The sequence below is a fragment of the Chrysemys picta genome, chromosome 1 (genome assembly GCF_011386835.1).
Source record: "Chrysemys picta bellii isolate R12L10 chromosome 1, ASM1138683v2, whole genome shotgun sequence".
In the NCBI taxonomy this organism is placed as follows: domain Eukaryota; kingdom Metazoa; phylum Chordata; order Testudines; family Emydidae; genus Chrysemys; species Chrysemys picta.
The window spans coordinates 16,304,898-16,324,708 of NC_088791.1; the positions used below are offsets into that span (position 1 = coordinate 16,304,898).

The window sequence follows — 19,811 nt, forward strand, 5'->3', positions numbered from 1 at the left end:
ATCCACAACCATGAACTGTAGAGTTAGGCACCTGTGCTTTTTCTCCCAAAAAACAGAAGTGGTAGTAGCTGTACTCCTTCATAACCTTTAGCTCAGTGGTTAACACGCTCAACCGGGATGTAGGAGACCTCGGTTCAAGTCCTCCATCCTGCCGGATTTGGAACAGGGAATTGAACTCATATCTCCCATCTTTCAGATAGCCAGTGGGTTCTGAGACATGCTGGGGTGGCCTCTCTCTCGCAGTCTCTTCTGTTGAAGCCATGCCACTATCTGTCAATAATTAAATACTCATTGAGCGAGAAAGTGTGAGAATGGCTGTATAGCGTGGTGGTTAGGACACCTAGCTGGCCTGTAGGTGAGCCAAATTTGAGTCCCTACTCTAGTGTCTATTTAATTATTTATACAAAGTGGAACAGTTTCAACAGGAGAGATGGATGATGTGGGTTCAAGGATCTAAATATTTGGACTTAAGCTCCTAAAGTGGCAATTAGGTGCCTAAATCCCTTTGTGGATCTAGCCTTGTAAGCCTAAATCTCATTGAAAGTCAACGGAACTTAAGAGTCAAAGTCCTGTTTTCACTAGATGGTTTTGAAAACTTCACTCCCAGTTTCCTGACATGGTAAGGGTAACTGAATGGTACAGTCCTCTAAATTGGAAAGGTTATTGTCCCAGTTAAGTGGCTAGCGTGACCAATTGAAAGAAGAGGCTATTTTTAAAAAAAGTCTTAAAAGACTGATTAAAGATTCTGATAAATGCATATCTGGATTTCAAATTCCCACCATTTTAGGGATGTTTAGCTCTGAGTTTGGAGCAATATAGCACAGCCACCTGCTCTTCCCCTGCCGCTCCAAATAAATTTTGAGGGTTTGTGGTTCCAGATTTTTTTCTGCTAAAAGTACAAACATATAAAAGTACAAACAAACATGTGACCTACAGCACTTCATATTTTTCTTTTAAAAAAATCTTTATTTGTCAACTTCTGTGTTAAACCTCTAGAGCAGTGGTTCTCAAACTTTTGTATTGGTGATCCCTTTCACACAGCAAACCTATGAATGCGACACCCCTTATAAATTAGAAACACATTTTTTATATTTAACACTATCATAAATGCTGGAGGTGAAGCGGGGTTTGGGGTTGAGGCTGACAGTTCGCGACCCTCATGTAATAACCTTGTGACCCCCTGAATGGTCATGACCCCCAGTTTGAGAACCCCTGCTCTAGAGTATAACCTTTTAGACCTATTAATCACCTGGTTAAATACCACTTAACTCCTCAGCACCAGCCAAATACCCCATTATTAAGGAGAATTTATGCTAATAATATTATCACGGTCAAGCAGCAGTCATTACCATTCACTGTGTCAAGTTTTGCTTTCACTTGATGGAGTTATTCTAGTCTCTATGGCGGTGTAACGGAAACTGGAATCTGGCCAAGTAAGACTCCTGGGAGTTTTGCCCGAGTAAGGCTACCAGATTTGGCCCCATTGAATTACTCCATGAATTGATTCTGCTCAGTGTGTTTAATTTTTTTCATTGAGTGTTTCTTCTCTTCGACTCTCTTCTTTGTCCCTCCCCATCTCTCCTAAGAACATAGCGAATCCAATAGCAAATGGGTTAGAGCGTGTGTCTGAACCCACAATGTTAGTGTGAGTTCTAAGTTAAGCAAAACAAATCTGCCCATCTCTAGCCTTTACACTTGATGTTCAGTAGCATAAGACCCAGGTCCTGAGTCTCTTCTCACAATCCCTGGTGTAAGTCAGTAATTTAGCTGAAACTGATAGGAGTTATGCTGGCTTCATAGATCAGCCCATAGGTTTGGATAGTGGTGCTGTCTGCACTGAGTTTAGAGGAACCATGGGGGTGAGTACAGTCATGTCTAATAAATAACTAGTTTTAAAATTGGCACAATATCAGAATAGGCATTTGCCCGAGAGCCACCCCCCATTATTTCCCTATTGGAAAGTGTCCCTACGTACTTTGTTACAGTACACTATATACATGACTCATGGCAAAAGCACTTTACATGGGTGACCGAGGAAAGGTCCTGATGATAGTGATTATGAAATACAGGTAGCTACATTGCCTTTTAATTTCACACTCTGCCTTCCCCAGAACATACGGCTCCCCAAGCTCTTTGCGGAGCAGAGTTTGTGGCATGTGGCTGCCCCCTCTGGTCTGTCATGCAGAGGGTTGTTGTGCGTGGAGGCGTTTGAGGTAGACTGCAGAAAATCAAGGGAGTCTCTGTTGCACAACGTGGTAGGCCAAGGAGGGCTGAGATGCCACCTTTAGGATACCTGGGGACCCAGTGGAATTCTTATTTTCAAGCCTAAGGCTATGAGGCTTAAACCCCCCCTGTCAGCCCATAGTTGGCTAGTCCGAAACTGGGGGCAGGGTGTAACTGAGGCTCAGAGGCACTGGTTTTGTTGGCATTCATATATGAAATCAAAACCCAGTGCAATTACTAACTCGCCCTGCACAATCCTGCTGCCTCCTGTGAACATTTGCAGCTCCTCTTGCAGGAACCAGCCCAATGGGGAAATCCAGCAACCAATGTGGCAAGGTCTCAGGTAAACAAAACAGGCTTTAGTTGCTCTGCAGGTTGGGGGCTGATGGGACAGACCTGTGATAATTGAGGCTGTGCCACATATTTTGTGTTGAGTGATTCTCCTTCCCAGCCCCTAGGGTGGACTCTTATTTTCCTCCCACTCCTAAGTCCTTGATCTTCCTGCCAATGGAGGCAGCCCAGCCCAACAGGCAGCTGGCTGGCACCACTTTGGCTGAGTACTGTGTTGTTGCCTGATGTTCTGCCTCTGACTCACGGCTGCATCCAGGCCTCCTCCTTTGGCTGTGGGGTCTGAATGCCAAGTTCTTGCCCTAATCCTCTCCTGTTTCCCTTAACACGGGCAAAGCAGATCCTTGCCTAACAGGTATCCTACATGACACACAGCAGATTGTCCCGTTTTAACGCATGGTCCTACTCTGAGAAGGGTTCAGGAAAAACTGCATGCCTGTCTCCCTCTCACCTCCTCCCCACCCAAAACCCCCCAGTTCCATCAATTAAAGCTCCAGCCCCTACATTTGAAACTCCTTGAGCTACAGAATTTAGCTTCTACTCAGCTTTTCCATGGTTTTTGGTTGGCACTGCTATTGTTTCAGCCACCTGATTACAATGGCTTCTTTTTGTAAGGCTTTGGCTACAATAACCAGGTTTAACTCAACCCATAGCAGAATTATCCACTATACCCCAGTCAGTGACACCTGTGCAAGCCTTATTTCCTTCAGAGGGTTTGCACATGTGTCGCTGTGGTCCTGATTTGAAGACCCTGGGCTTTTCACAGGGGATTGCATGGAAGGACGCTTGAAGGAGCTTGTAGGACCTGGAGAAGCAGGCAGCTGGGTCTGGCATGATTAGTAGAAGGATTGTGGGGGAAGTAGGCAAGGGCAGAATTGTGAAGAGCCATGAAGGTAAAGACAAGAATGCATAGATACCAAACTGATAGGTACTTTACCTAAACTATGTAGAGAATTTGCAGGGAGGTCCAGTTAATAAGACTCCAGCACAGGAGTCAGGAAAGCTGGGTTATGTTCCTAGCTCTGTTCTGCTGTGTGAACTTTGGCAAAGTCACTTTCCCTGGCTGTGCCTCAGTTTCCCCACCCGTAGAAGGGAGCTCCTGGGACTTCTGCACTTTTGTAAAGTGCTTTGAGGGCTATGTGTGAAATGAGCTACATAAAAGACCTAAGGATTACTTATCTTCTACATGAAGCAATCAAACAGTTTTAAAAACTCCTGAGTCCTAGTACAGTTTAGACTAGCAGCTCTCGACATTTTTGTGTAACTCCTCTGATCACGGTGTGTGGCACTCACTCTACATTTGTGTATATTCAAACTAATGCCAGAGATACAAGGAGACAGCTAGAAAAATCCCTGTGTCTGTGTGAAATGAATATTTCAGGGATGACTAATATCTCTTTACGTAAATTTACTGCCTGCAAAATGGTTTTAGATGTAACAGGATATCCCTGCACACATCACAGTCATGTCAGATCCACTGAGGTTAGGAAAAGAATGCTGTACCAGTTATCAATGAAATCTTCATTCAGTGTAAACCAGGAATGCTTTCTCATCTTGTGGTATGGCATACCAGGATAGCTGTTCTGTCTGTGGTCAGACATTCCCCTTCCAATGAACCCCAGCCCTATTTTCTAGGGGCTCTATCCAAATCTCACTGACAACAAAACAAATATTTCTATTGATTTAAATGGGCTTTGAATCATGCTCTGGGTGTAGAAGAAAAGTACCACCTTGACGCCTGTTCAATCCAAAGTGCTGCTTTTTGAGGCTGCAGTTAGTTCAGGAGTGGCAGTGATTTTTGTAACACTGACACTTGGAAAGGGACAGACAACCTCTGACTCATTTCTCAACAACCACTGATCAGCCTTCACATGACGTTAGCTTTTGGTTACTATTGGCCTGAGCTGGATTTAATCTAGTGACCAGCTCTGTATCACAACCACTCACCTTAGACACCCAGTCAGCCGGAAGCCCCCGAGTTAGCCCTCAGAGCCCCTTTTAAGACTTACACTTGTATCTGCCTTTCATCCAGGGTTCTCTAAATACTTTACCAGGTGGCTTAGTATTAGCTCCAGTTACGTGACTTTCCTGTAATTATGACACATCAGGTCAGTGGCCAAACCAGCAATAGAACCCAGGTCCCCTGCTGTAACCAAGAGAGAGTCCTGCCTTCGTAATTAATGATCTGGAGTAATATACAAGTGATTCTCATTCTGGGTCTCAGTCTCTGTGACAGCAAGAGCTGGCAGAGGTATAGAAGCGGCTCAGTCATACAGGGGTATACTTTCTTTTATTCTAGGTCATTATGTCTATTTGATTTGGAAAGCAATGCTGTTGGGAAGGGTATATAGAGGGCTGGATTAATCCATAGTGTGGAGGGGCAGTGGGGGTGGGAACGAGAGTTGGAGAGTGAACCCACCCTACACTCACTGTACAGCAGCAGCATTCTTATCCTGTGGGGCTGGGCCTTGCTCCCTCCTCCAGGGGTTGTGACCGCACAGCGCCACTCGGGTGTGGCTCCCTGGCACCTCCATTGATTAGGGTTGCCGTGCTGGGGCAGAGGGTGGTGCTGTGGGTGGTTGGTGCCCCCTTGGTGTGGAAAGGAGGAGAAGGTGGGGGAAGTGGAGAAGGAGAATGATTTGGGGGCCCCCCACTCATTTGGGCCTGAGGCACCTGCATAGTTTGCCTATGCGTTAAATTTGCCCTGGGTGTATATATATATTAGTGACAGGCTTGTATCACACACTTCATATCTAGAGTTGGATAACCCAAAATTCATAGGTGTTTATGTCCAGGGATTTGATTTGTCCCATTAGTGAGAGTTGGGACAGCCACAGAGTTCACAGCCAGATGTGACCTACACAAAAGTTGAGGATATGTTTGGATGCAGGGGTATAGTTCAAGCCCTTCTTTAACACATAATACATCTGAAATAGTAGCTGGACCAGTCAACAGAGTAAAGATGCTACTGAATTCAGAGTGACTTGGAAGAGTTTAGCTTTTGCGTGCATAGGAGGCTTACAGAATTCAGCATTGCAAAATGCAGTGTAACAAGGCTGGAAACTAAAAAATAAACACATGGATTATAGTCACAGTGAGTATAATATATGAGAGGACACATTTCAGGAACTATGGGTTTGGCAGTGGTCACGTATGCAAGCTTAGGTTTTCCAACCATGGAATTCTAAACATGTGGAAGTTGTGTGTAGTGTACTCCACTAGTGAAATCTCATTTGAATATTTTATGCCTCGCCAGTTACCAGGGTTTAAGGCCAACATTTGAGAGGGAAAAGATTGTATGCAGAGGAAGGCAGTTAAAATAATTCAAGGCTTCAAGGACCTGAAAGTCCTTCCTGGATTTACCCTGTGGAGCTTAGAATAAGGGAGACTAAGGGGAGATCTTAGAGAGGATGAATAAGATTCTAAAGACAAGGAAATGGAGTGATGCCAGTAACAAGCTGTGTGACAAATGAGGTAGCTGCTCAAAATAGGTCATAGTAGGGAATTACTCTATAGCAAGAGCAATTCCTGGGAAGTTATTTGAATCAAAGGTGTGTTAAATACAGAATACGCATTGCCATAGGTGGATACAGAAATAACTGAAAGCCACAAGATGGGTGAGGTAATATCTTTTATTGGACCAACTTCTGTTGGTGAGAGAGAGAAGCTTTCGAGCTACATAGAGCTCTTCTTCAGGTCCGGGAAAGGTACTAAGAGCGTCACAGCTAAATACAAGATTGAACAGATAGTTTAGCATAATAGTTAGCACGTATTCTAAGGGACCATTCATAGCTCTAGAGCAAGGCAGGGAAACCATTTCAGAACAAATTAGAAATTAGTGAACACATACATCGGTCCATTTCTTTGCATACAAAATGTTAACAGCCAATGTTAAAGTAATTCCAACCCTGAGGTAACTAAATCGACTAGTAATATCGATGTTAAAATCATCTTCTTCCAGGGTTAACAGGAACAGAGCTGTGGAGGCCGTCTGGTTTCGTCCTGAGAGTCGGCTGTCCCAGCTACATTTGAATGCCTGCTGGGAGTCCCTTGCAGCACGCTGTACTGCAGGGGGCTGTTTCACAACACTCTTCTCTGCAGTGACCTCTGAGGAAGGGCATAGTAGATAAGTTGTAGCGCTCATTGCAGGATATCTTTCTTCTCCTCCCCCCTTCGAGCACACAATGCATTTCCTTTCTGCTGTTTCCTATTTGGTTCAAGGGAGTATTTATTAAGTCTGGAAAACCTCTTTCAGGTTTCTATGGCTCAATAACAAGAAACATAAGAACATGGCTGTCTTAAAACCCGTGATCTTACAGTGACAGCAACAAAAAAAAGCAGATGTTTTAGCTTTGTGAACTACCATTATGCAGAGTCATCTGTGTCATAGAAACACTCAGCATCTGCCTGCTTTTGTCCACATCTCTCCTCCATGTATAGCTGAGGCCAATTTACTGCAGGGGCTTCTTTAAGTTTATTTCCTTGCTTTATCTCTATTTTGTGTGTGTGTGCATGTGTGTGCATCTGCTTTATTGCTGATGAAAGGTGCTGGACTGAAAACACTAGAGACCAAAATCCACTATCGACAAAACCTGCCACACTCTGTTTCACCCCATGTGCTTCCACTCTTCCCTGGAGGAACAGCACTTTGGAGGCAAGATAGCAGTCCAGTTTCAGTAGCCCATTCAGTCCTCAGCCTCTTTTGAGGGGTCATCCAGACAGAAAGTTAATGTGCAGCAAGCAAGGGTGTGAATTTACAACCCATTAGCCACTCCACACTAAGGCCATTTCTACACTACAAAATTATGTTGACCTAACTTATGTCGGCATACAGCCTCCACAGTTACTAAATTGCTTGTGTGTGTGTGTGCACACTTGGCTCCTTGTGTCGGTAGTGTGCGTCCTCACCAGTGTGGGGCATTGTGGGTGGCTCCTGAAAGCCAGTAACAGTCAATATCAGCAATGCAGTGTCTACATTGTCACTGCGTTGACCTAATTCTATCGACCATGACACTATGCTGCTCAGGGAGGTGGTGTTAATAAATCAGCGTAGAGAGGCACTTATGGGAGCCGAATTTAAGTGAAGACACTTCCACAGGTAGGTTGACGCAAGGCAACTTATGTCAACCTAACCGTGTAGTATAGACTGGACCTAACTCCCTGGGTGGATGCTCTGTGCACAAACAATGCCCTCGGGCAATTTAGCTTAGTACAGTTTAAAGTGTGTTAAGCTAAAGTGCACAAAGGCACTTTTAGTAAGAGTGTCCACAGAGGGAGTTAGTACAGAGTAGCCAGTGTGCTAAAAATTCACACTTCATTTTGCTGCGCACTAACTTCCTGTGTAGACAAGTCCTGAGATTGCCTGCAAGGTTGCCCATTGGGAGCAGTGGTGCTGACATTGGGATGCAAGTTTGACTGAACCAGCAGTTTCATTTGATACAGGCTGCTGAAGAGCCCTCAGAGGGTGACAAGCTTTGGTTACTAACCCAGGCTTGCACAGTGATTTTTAAAAGCCTAGGCTTCCAAACTTTCCACTGTGGCCTTTTGTATATCAGCTTAGAAAACACACACACTGTTCTCTGTAAACATGGTTTCAAGCAGTTCCTTTGTGTGCAATTGCTGCTGTCTTAGTACTTAGTGCTCTGAGCGATCTTTCCTGGCTGCTTTAAGTTGCTATGGATTGTTCTGTCAATCAATAGAATATTTTAGACCCAACCATAAGTATATAAGATGCATCCCTGTTGGGATGATGACTAAAATTCAGCAAGAAGAGAATAAGATCCCGACTGGAGTATACAATCCCAGAGGGTGGTCTAGTTGGGCCTTCAAGCTTCAGGGGACTGAGTGGGGAGGAGGATGGGGAATGTCAGGATGAGTGAGACAGGAGATTTTTCTTCTCTCCAGCAAAGTATTTACCCTGCATCCTGGTCACATGTTTGCATTATTTAATTTTATGCCCCACATATTTGACAGAGTCTGATCAGCAACCAGTTGTTGTTTTGGAAACCTGTGTTTCATAAACACCTTTCTTGTTTTCCCATGGTTTTTATTCAATGTCCTTCTCAACAACCACCTGTGATCCTACACCCCCATGTAGAAATATGCCAAATGTGATCAATATAATTATAAATGAAATCCTAATAGTTTACACTTGCATACGGCTTTCATCCAGGTTCTTAAGGTGCTTTATCAGATGGCTAATTATCATCAGTTACACACTAGACTAGCAGTTTTGTGACCTTCCTGTGGTCACACAGCACGTCAGCAGTCACAGCAGCAATAGAACCTGGGTCCCCGGCTCTAATCAACAGAGAATGCTGCCTCCATAATTAGTGATCTCTAGTAATATACAAGCAATGGTCTGGGACAAGCAGGAGCTGGCGGAGGTGTAGAAACCTCTTAGTTATTCATGGATATACTTTCTCTCATTATATCTCCACTTCCACATTGTAATCCTTTGCACTTCTACAGCAGTATCCATCCAAGGACCTTGCAGTTGTTTTATAAATATGGGAGTGAATTTCACCCCTTAGTGCAAAGGCCAGCTCAGATTCCTATGCACCCCCTGAGTCACCGCTTCAGCATTTAAGGTGGTGTTATGTAATGCAAGTTGCCTTGTGTGTGCCCAATGTACTATGGATAAATTTGAGTCTCTGGACACTCAGTGCCATGTGCTAGTCACCACCATCTGCTGCTGCATGAAGCAGAGAAATATCAGTTCCCATTCAAAGACAGATCCTGCTCCCATCGAAGTTAGTGGGATAGGTCTCATCCTAGGAGCAGAATCCGTCCTTTCCGAAATTTCAGTTTTGCTTTAGGAAGCTGTGACGTAGATTTCCCTAGTAGTGGACACAGTGGTTCTTAGTGAACATCTATGAAAGAAGACAACCTGCTATTGCTCCACTTATCAAAGCTGCTCTCAGTTGTTTTACAACAGGACAGGACAAACAAATAAATACTGAGCAAAGGAAACCCACCCTGTACCTAGTGCATTGTAATAGATAAGTTTTAAAACAAATCCAAGCAGCTCCTGGGAGCTCTTGTCTGTACACTGCTACTTTTAGAATAGTAGTCGGTGGCATTTTGGTTGCTCATATCAATTTGCTGGTATAAACTCAGGTTGGTTGTTTGATGCTTCAGCTGAGGTGTTAGATGCTGCTCAAGTGCACTGTTCCCCTCTCTTAGTGCTGATGCAGATACAGTAACTGCCTTCCTTTATTTTCCTAGCCTTTGTTTTTGGAAAAGGGATGTAAGTAGAGTCATAGCTTTTTTTAAAGGCTAGAATGGACCATTAGATTGTCTAGTCTGACCTCCTGCATATCACAGACTATATAGAATTTCACCCATTACCCCTGCATTGAGCCCAGTAACTTCTGTTTGACTGAACCATATCTTCCTGAAAGGCAGCCAGTCTTGATTGGAAGTCATCAAGAGCTGGAGAATCCACCACTGTCCTTGGTAGTTTGTTCCAATGGTTAATCACTCTCACTGTAAAAATGTGAATTAGTCTGTCTGTAGCTTCCAGCCATTGGTTCTTGTTATGCCTTTCTCCACTAGCTGGAAAAGCCCTTTAGTGCCTGGTATTTGAGATGCAGAATGATGGAGTGAGACTAGAGGCCTTTTCCTTTGATTTATTTATTGACATCCTCATTCTATTTCAGCACCTTACAAATGTTGTGTGAACCATTTTCATGAACCTTGTGAAGTAGGCAGTATTCAATCCATTTCACAGACAGGGACACTAATCATGGAGGACAACATGGTGTGTGTTTTGCCTGCATGATGGAGGTGCACAGGGTTTGTCTATAGAGGGACAGTACCTGTCTGTGAAAATGGTGAATGTGATGTGTGGGAGGGCCGAGGTCTGTTACTGGAGGATGCCTTAACTGGACACATTTTGTAATGATTTGTGTAGGCTGAGGTTTCTTTAAAGCAACCATAACGGTTTTTTAACCAAGGTATTTTTCTTTGTGGACATTATCTTTCTAATCTAAACTGTCAGCTCTATGGTATCTACACACTGTGCTGTCACTGCCATGGTCCTGTCATAATGTTGTGTCACTAAGTAGTGCTGGAACATCAATACGTTGTCTAGCTCAGAATAAATACAGGGTCCATTTTTTATCTCTTCCAGTTAGCAGGAAGTGGAACGGATGTGTGGCAATCAGGACTCTCCCATGAAGTCGAGGGTCGGGTAGCATACTCTAGGACAGGGGTAGGCAACCTATGGCACGCGTGCCAAAAGCAGCATGCAAGCTGATTTTCAGTGGCACTCACACTGCCTGGGTCCTGGACACCGGTCTGGGGGGCTCTGCATTTTAATTTAATTTTAAATGAAGCTTCTTAAACATTTTAAAAACCTTAAAAAGCAACAAAGAGTCCTGTGGCACCTTATAGACTAACAGATGTATTGGAGCATAAGCTTTCATGGGTGAATACCCAATACGTCTGTTAATCTATAAGGTGCCACAGGACTCTTTGTTGCTTTTGTACAGATCCAGTCTAACACGACTACCCCTCTGATACTTAAAAACCTTATTTACTTTACATACAACAATAATTTAGTTATATATTATAGACTTATAGAAAGAGACCTTCTAAAAATGTTAAAATGTATTACTGGTACGCGAAACCTTAAATTAGAGTGAGAAGGAGGGAAGGAGATGACTATGCAAGAGAGGAGAGGGAACAGGAAAGTTCAAGAGAGGAAGGATGGCCAGTGGTTAACATGGGTTTATGTCTCTGCTCTGCCATAAACTTCCTGTGTGACCTGGGACAAGTCAGTCTTTTTGTGCCACAGTTCCTCATCTGTCAAATGGGAATAATAGCAATGCCCTACCTCACAGAGGTGTTGTGAGGATACATACATCAGACTGTGTGGTGCTCAGATACTGCAGTTATGGGGACCAGGTAAGCACCTAAGATAAGATAAATCACACATGGATATGCATCCAGACATTTTAGGGCTTATCAGAATGAATCCTCTGAATTTTTTGAGATTCACGCTGCACTACTAGCCCAGGATAAAAGCAGAACTAATTAAACCATTCCAAGCTCTCTCTTGCTCCAACACTGTCAAGTACCTCCTTAATTCCCACTGAACAATCCTCAGCAATTGATCTAACAGAACATCTATTCAAGTGAATGGAATGCAAGGACATGGTGTATCCAGCCATTTTCTGGATGTTCTGAGCCAGGGAATTGTGCTGAGTGAGAGAGACACACACATCTGGTACACCAGGCTTGTCGCTTATCCTGCTTACACATGTCCATTACCACAATCAGGTGGGTGCGCCAGTGAAGAAAGTTTAATCATTCTTTATCAGAACTTGAAGCAATTTCTCTTTCCTGTTGTTTTTAAATTATATTTCTGCTCAAGTTGAATGTCACTGCAGATGAACAGTCAGTGGTTCCCATTGATTATAGTGATTTCTGCTGGAAGGTATAGAGCTTGATCATCTTTGGCCTTCATTGAGAGAGCCAGCTAATTGGTAACAAGCACATATGCCTTCTCTAGCCGCTCTTGCTAGCGTAGCAGGTCTTATGAGCATTTATTGTGAACTTCTCTTTTCTTTGAAGAGTTTTTAACTTCAAATGTAGACCTTCCAGCCCTCCTCCACCCTGCCAGGATAAAAATAAAAGTTGACTGTTTGGGAGATGCTTTCTACTCCCTTAGCTCAAAAATATAGCACTAGCCTTAGGGCTTGATTTTCAGAGGTGTTGAGCCATTGACTTCAAGTAGCATTGTGGCTTCTCTGTACTTCCAAAAATCAAGCCCTTGTGGTCTTGAGTTGCCTGAGGCAAACTGAAAAAAAAAGCCTGCTTGTCACATCACAGAGCCACACCAGATAAATGGTTCCTACATGTTCTGCAGGCCAGGCAGCTGCCGATTCTGCTGATCTGATGGAGCCACTGCGGCAAAACTGGCTGTGTTCTTCCTAATGGAATTTTACAAACTCTCGATCCATATTGAGGGCTGATGTTGTGTATTTATTTAAATACAAACAAATCCAGCTTAGAATGTAAATGACATCAAGTCAGCGAGGGTTGGAAAAAACACACAGCTGGTTGATCTGCTCAGTTACTGCCTCTTTCATCATTTCATCATGAAAATCAGGCACCAGGGAGTCCTGCTTTCCTGTTATCATCTTTTGAGTTTTGGGATGAGACAGGACAGGTGACTGGAGAAAATTTTTAAGGCAGCTGCTCTATATAATTTTGGAAAATTTCCATAGAAAAGCCAAGATACTAGACATCCATTCCTGCACACCAGAATTAAGACTTAAAAGCTTATCTTCTTCAGTGCTCTCTTATGTATATTATAATGCTTGAGCTATGATGCTGTTTCTCTGGACAATTTACTGGAGCAACAAAGGATTTTTCAGATCCTTCCGGAGAGCAGAAGACCTATAGCCACACATATATTGCTGTATGATATCCTACAGCGCGTTAGATTTCGGTTAATACGCCACTGATACGGAACTTCCTGAATATGGAGGTTTTAAGGCAGATCATTACTTTTTGTCATTTATATGAATGTGGCTTTTCATTCCTGAATGTAGGTCTGATCTCTCTCTCTCTCTCTCACTGACGTCTATGGCAATCTTTCCAGTGATCTCACTGGAAGCTGGACCAACCCAATATGTGCACATTATGATGAGGCAGAGCCTGCAGGATGCCGACTACTCTGCACTTTCATCAACTTCAGTGGGATTGTCGGATGCTTTAGCGCTGCTCAGTATTGGGCTTTGTGTACCTAATTGCATCTCTCATAAGTTTGGGGTGGATTATGCCCCAAAAAGTTTACCGAGTTTACCATTCACTGATGAGTGTCCTCTGCTATTCTTTCTGCCTGTGTGTGTGAGTGTGTGTATGTTCTTTAATCAGCACATTCTGCTTACAGTTTTTCAGGGATTTCTCTCACACTTAAGGCAATCTTCTCCACTTTGTATCATTAATATTATAGCCCTTGCAGTTAAATGGTTAGTCTCTTTAGGGTCTTAAGTTTAGGGTTAATACAAATTAAATGTATGCTTTAGAAATTGTTTGGAATTGCTTAAGCAATAATCCCAGAGAAGATTTGCTCCAAGAAGTTAATGAGATTGTTGTCTGTTGAGGTGATTCTCCTCTAAAAGTTAACACTTTTAACAAAGCAGGGGCCCAGTGATACCAAGCAGCAGTGATCTGTGCCCTGATACCAACTACTCAGCTGGCTTTTTAAATTATAAGAAGGTTTCTATATGAGGATCATGACAATACTAGGGAGTCATGGTTTGAATAATTAATTTATTATGGTGCTCGAGATCTGTGGGTGGAAAGCGCCGTTGAAGCATAAAGTATATTGTTCTGATTGACAATGTTATGAGGCAGTGCTGAGAAGATGCTGTCTATGGGTTGTTGTGTTGGAATGGAGCCACTTGGAGTATGAGGATTTTGTACAGCTGTGGCCTCTCAGATGTCAACACTGCGGTCAGCATCTGTATATATGCATATCCCTGCACTCTTGGCTACTAACTGCACACTGGCTTCAGTAAATCTACAGTTTGCAAATCCCTATACTCTGATATGCTACTGTCCTGAGAACTCAACATCCAAATACCACCTTGGATGTTCATTTTATTCATCTGACAGGAGAAGAAAAAAGTCTAATGCTTTAAATATTTCATCATGAAACATTCCTGCTAGCTAAGTAATAACAGTTTCCTGGGCTGCCAGGCACTCCTGACAGCTTATACGGAACTGGGTTCAGTTCTGACTGTGTAAATCGCAAGCGCCAAGTAACATCTAACTAAAAATAGCTTTCTGTTGGGCAGCTGCTTAAAGTTCACCATTTGACCTTGCGCTCACCTTTTGGTGTTGTTGTTATTGCTTTTCAGAATAAAACATGAAAATATAGTTGCACTGGAAGACATATATGAGAGTCCAAACCACTTGTACCTGGTCATGCAACTGTAAGTAATGCCATTAATTAACCATCTTGTCAAAATTGTCAGCGTTTTTGTTTGTTTGTTTCTTTAACCAAGAAGGTGAGAACAGATTAGAAGTATGTACTCATTTTGCTGTAGTCTGAGGAAGACCCTGAAGATGGGTGAAGTGATGCTTAAAACACTATGGGCCAGACATTGATGCTCTTGCTGAAATTGTGTGATAATATTATTCTGTGAATAGTCTCTGTTACAGTTTCAGGGTAACTGCACCTGCATTCCCCTCCTCATGGTCTACCAAGGGCACCCAGTCTAGGCTCCCGGCTCCTCAGCTGTCACCTTTCTTGGGCTGAAACCCCTGTCTTGTTCCCTGCTGACTAGGGTATTAAGGCTGCACAGCTCCCCGATTTACACTGTGACATCTCCAGCAAGCCAGACTGCCTAAAAGGCCAGTGTTTGCACTTTGCTTTCCCTCTAGAGGCTATGACCAGTGTATTGCTTGCAGTTATAAGTTACCAGATAGTTCTTTCTAAGCAAGCACATTTATTCTTAAGGTGAAAGTATTACAGACAAAACACATTAAAAATGTAAAAGAACCTGTGCATGCATGCTAAAAAGCTGATTAGAGGTCATCCCCAACTCCAACCTTTGGCTCTGGTAGATGTTAGTCCTTCAAAACCACAACTTTATACAGCTTGTGCCTTTGATCTCCAATCTCCATGAACAGGCAATCAGCAGACAATGACCCACTCCTCAGGTTGTAGCTTCAAAACGCTGGGTTTTTACATAACTGGGGAAGGAGAATTTGCATTAACCTCTCCCTAGGTATTCCCCAGGAAATACACTTCACACTTATTGTGACCAAAGTCTATTCTTCTCCGGCACATTTTCAATATGGACCTTTGAACTCCCAGGCCTCACATCACATCTTCCCCTAAAGAGGTTACATACAATCCTGGCTTATGGCTATATGACCTATGGCATAATACATAAACTTTTCATTTTAACACAGTGTATCCCTAAAGATATTTAAACTTAATAAGGTCTCCCAAGATTATGGAAGAAATTACCATATCGGTCAGTGTCTCATTCAAATCAGTGGGGCTACTCACAGAGTGAAGTACTAGCTGGATTGTGCGAGGGGATCAGTATCAGGCCCCATATGTATAAAATTGCTACAATTCAGTTGTCTGGGAACCAAATTAGGTTAGTTTTTCTCTCTCCCCATTTTCATTCTTCTGAAATAAAAGATTGTAAAAGCAACCATAAGAATGAGCCCTGGATGATGTAGTCTGTACTGCGATATAGAGGATCAAAGATGATAAGCACACATATGTGTATTTAAATATGGAAATGAGAAGATTGTACCCATTAGCCAACTGTGAAAGGAAATGTCTGCCTTGTCTGACCACAGTGCTCAAACAATACCAGTGGAGCAGATGAGAGGTGTACACTGAACACCTGTCCAAATATTGATCTCTCGGATGGTAAGAAAGTCAGATGGAAATCACTTACCACCACCAATGGAAATATGTATAAATATAGGCTCACCTTGACATTAGCTCTCTGAATAATATTTTTGTCCCTCCATGCCCCATTATAATCATGTAAACTTCTTATGCGGAGACAACTGTGTTGGCAACATTGAGAATTATCTCTTGATCCTGGTGTGGCCAACTCATTAACTGAACTGATACAAGCTGGAAGTATCAGAGAGGGCAAAACTAGAGCTGGATGGACAAAAGACAAAAAGAAAAACATGAATGGAAAGTGTTGGGTTTGGGGTCAATGCAAGATTTCAGTAATGATTTTGATAATGTTTTGGATAAAAAAAATTGATCAAATGTAAAAATAAAAAATTTAAAAGTCAATATTTTTTGCAAAGTGTTTCATTTTCAAAAAAACAAAAAAACCAACCCACCACTTCTTGATTACTCCCCTCCATCTTTTTCATTCAAAAAATTTCAACCAGCTCTAGCAAAGAGTACATTGAAAATAAAAAGAGGAATGGCCTCTGTCCCAAAGGAGGCCCACGGGTGCAGTTTAGAATAAATGAACAGATTTTAAGGTCATTATAATCTAGTCCAGTGGTTTTCAAACTGTGGGTCGCAACCCAGTACTGGGTCGTGAAATGTAAGGCACTGGGTCGTGGCGGCTCTGGTCAGCACCGCCAACCGGGCCGTTAAAAGTCCCGTTGGCAGTGCTGCCTGGCTAAGGGAGGCTAGTCCCTACCTGTTCCGACACCGCATTGCGCCCGGAAGTGGCCAGCAGCAGATCTGGCTCCTAGGCGGGGGGCCACGGGGCTCCATGCACTGTCCCTGCCCCGAGCACCGGATCCACACTCCCATTGGCCGGGATTCAACATTTTGCTTTTCAAAACCTGATTTGGAAACCCTGAGTTGAAATCAAAATGTCCTCCTACTTACATAATGCTATAAATGTTCCAGTTCTCAGTCAGCTGGATCATCCCAGTGCCAGATATATTTAATATTATTTATTATGATAGCACCTTGGAATCTAACCAAAGATTGGGGACTCACTGTGCTAGGTCCTGTACAAAGAAGACAGTCCCTGCCCAGAGTACTGCAGGAGAAGCTGCAAAGGAATATCAGAGTCCTAAAAATTCCAACAAACCAAGTGAATTTCTCAAAATATCAATTTTATGACCAATTGTCTAAGAATACTGGCTTTTGTTTAACTTCTTTAGTAAAATATCAATTATTATTATTATTTATTAACTTATTTAATTTCAGGCAAACCCTGATTTTCCAAACGCCACATATCTGAATCTGCATGTTGCCTGAAATTTGTGTCTTGTCCTGAATCCAAATTTTTATTTAATCCAAAATCCGTTATTCTGAAATTGTGATTTTAAGGCTTCAGACATTCACTACTATTTCCGTGAAACCGGAGTTCACCTGTTTTCTCTGTTATTGGTAACCTGCTAAGGGACCGTTTGGGCTGAAATTAAGAGGAGGAAAATTGAATCTGAATATCAGGAAAGACTTCTCCACTGTGAGATCTCAGACCCAAGAAGTAGTGGAAGCCTCATAGCTCAGGTTATTTAAAAGCAGTCTGGACAAAGCACTAGAAATATCTCATAGAGAACAATTCCACACTATCAAGGAGATAGATATTCCCCTTGTCTGAATTCTAAATTTTTATGGGCTTGTCTTCACTGCATTGATAGCTCAAACTATAACATGAGTTTTGCTCTAACCCAGCTCCCTTACACACAGTATTGTCTTTGGCTTAAGTTAGGTCACTGGTTCTCAAACTTCTGTAGTAGTGACCACCCCACCTTATAAATTAAAAACACATTTTTTATATTTAACACTATTATAAATGCTGGAGGTGAAGTGGGGTTTAGGGGTGGAGGCTGACAGCTCATGGCCCTCCACATAATAATCTCACGACGTCCTGATGGGTTACGATTCCCCCATTTGAAAACCCCTGAGTTAAGGGGTGCTTTATACTCCTGCCAGCTGGCCTTCTTGGGTGGGTTGAAGTTGGGGTGCTGCTGACATTGGACCTGGTAATTCAGTAGGAATGCAGCAGCTATAGTTACAAGAACTCATGGGATGCTAATACAATCACTCTGAAGCTCCAGTGTTGTTTGCAGTGTGGTCATCACCCTCACTTGTTGGAATAGAGTATCTTGAGTATCCTAGCTCAGGCTAGCTGTTGCAATGAAGACGGGCCCTCTTACATGTTTCTGTAGTTTAGCTATAACTTGGCATGCCAGGGGGATATTTATCAATGTACTTTTCTTCTCATTCATAATTTACCTCTTCATTCTGCAGCAATTTTTTTCTTCTTGTTATTTAAATATTTGTAAAACAGGTTGACTGGAAGTTGGATTTTAAGGACCTCAGCTGGGGTAATGAACACAGCTCCATTAAGGTGCATTGGAGCTCCACTGAAACCAATAGAGGGTGTAGCACTAAATATTTCCTTCAGGTAGAATGAAAAGTTGCTGCATGTGTTCTGATTGCTATACACTAGACTGAAATTAATCCTGTATTTCCTGTCTGTTAAAATATGAGGAAAAATCCTATAGAAATTACTAGATCTTTCTATTGCCCTTTATCCCAGGTACTTGCTGCAAGTCAAAGAAAGCCAGACTGGTTCTGGCTCTGCATAGGATACAGCAAGGAAATACTCTTCTTCCAGCACTCCGTGGGGAGAGGGTCAAATCACCCAAGGGGGGAGGATGTAGATAAGTATTCAGCCCTGCTGTGTGCTGGCCCATAGCATGAACTTCTGAAAGTTTGGCATTTAGGACTGGAATGCCACTAAGTTCCTAAGAATTAAGATCAATTTAACATGCCCCATTTCCTGGATTCCATATAGGAAGATTTACACATGATGTTTCCTAGGGAACATCAACTTGTTGCTACAATAGCTCAGATTCATTATGTTGAGCCAGGCACCCATTTGATTACATCTCTGCCTAATTTGTTATTTATATTTCTTGTGTTTCTTAGCTTGTAGTCTTCATTTATCTCTTGCCTTGAAAAAGCCAGTCCTACTATGTTTTACTTTTATTTAAAACCTCCTTTGTTTGGAGGAGCAGCGTATAACTTCAGCTATACTCTGGGAAAGGGCATTTTGATTAAAATAGAGATAATCGGCCGGAACATTAGAACCATAGATAGTTTACAGGCAGAAAGGTCTTTTTCCTCTTTGTGAGAGATCCCCCAGCGTTGGGAGGATTCAATGTCTGAGTATGAATCTGAATTTGGTGGCTGGCCTTTATTTCTGATAGACTATAACGAAGGCAAATCTGAGCACCTCCACACTTTGTGGTGGTTGAAATCTAGATCTAAATTTTGTAGCTTGTACATCTGTGCTCTAGATGTAAGTAACACTGAATAGTGTTAATAGAAAAAGAACCTTCCCTTCTACACAGAACAGGGAATACACTCCAGAGTTCTAGCTTTTTAATACAAGGCACAGAAAGTGTGGTAAGCCGCACTCTGATAACATTGAATTGCAGCACATTAGATGCTTTAAAACCCCAGGAGTAAACAGTTTAGAAGGCTTCAGAGCTTGTAGTGCAATGTTTGCAATTTTTGACAATGCATGAAAGCAAGTTTTTCTAGTTTAAAAAAAAAAGTCACCAAATTTGTTTTGTTCAAATAACATCAACAAGTGATGCTTCCGAGACAGCACAAAATCAATGTCAAATCCATGTCTATATAACACTGCTTTGAAAAAAGTATTACTCATTTTCTCGTGGCTTTTCCGTGTAGTGCTCATTGCTGTAATATCACGATGCTTGACAAATATTCATTATTTACACAACAACCCTGT

General features: G+C 42.5%; 1 protein-coding gene across 2 annotated transcripts in view; it reads left to right on the top strand.

The window, feature by feature from the left end:
• CAMK1D (calcium/calmodulin dependent protein kinase ID) overlaps positions 1–19,811 on the top strand; it is a 361,868-nt gene that overhangs the window by 193,953 nt on the left and 148,104 nt on the right. For both annotated transcript variants that reach the window (XR_010589338.1, XM_065552488.1), the window contains exon 3: positions 14,448–14,522. Coding sequence is in view for 1 of the 2 variants with exons in the window: in XM_065552488.1 (XP_065408560.1) it covers positions 14,448–14,522 (75 nt within the window). In the remaining variant the exon portion in view is untranslated. The remainder of the gene's footprint in view (positions 1–14,447; positions 14,523–19,811) is intronic.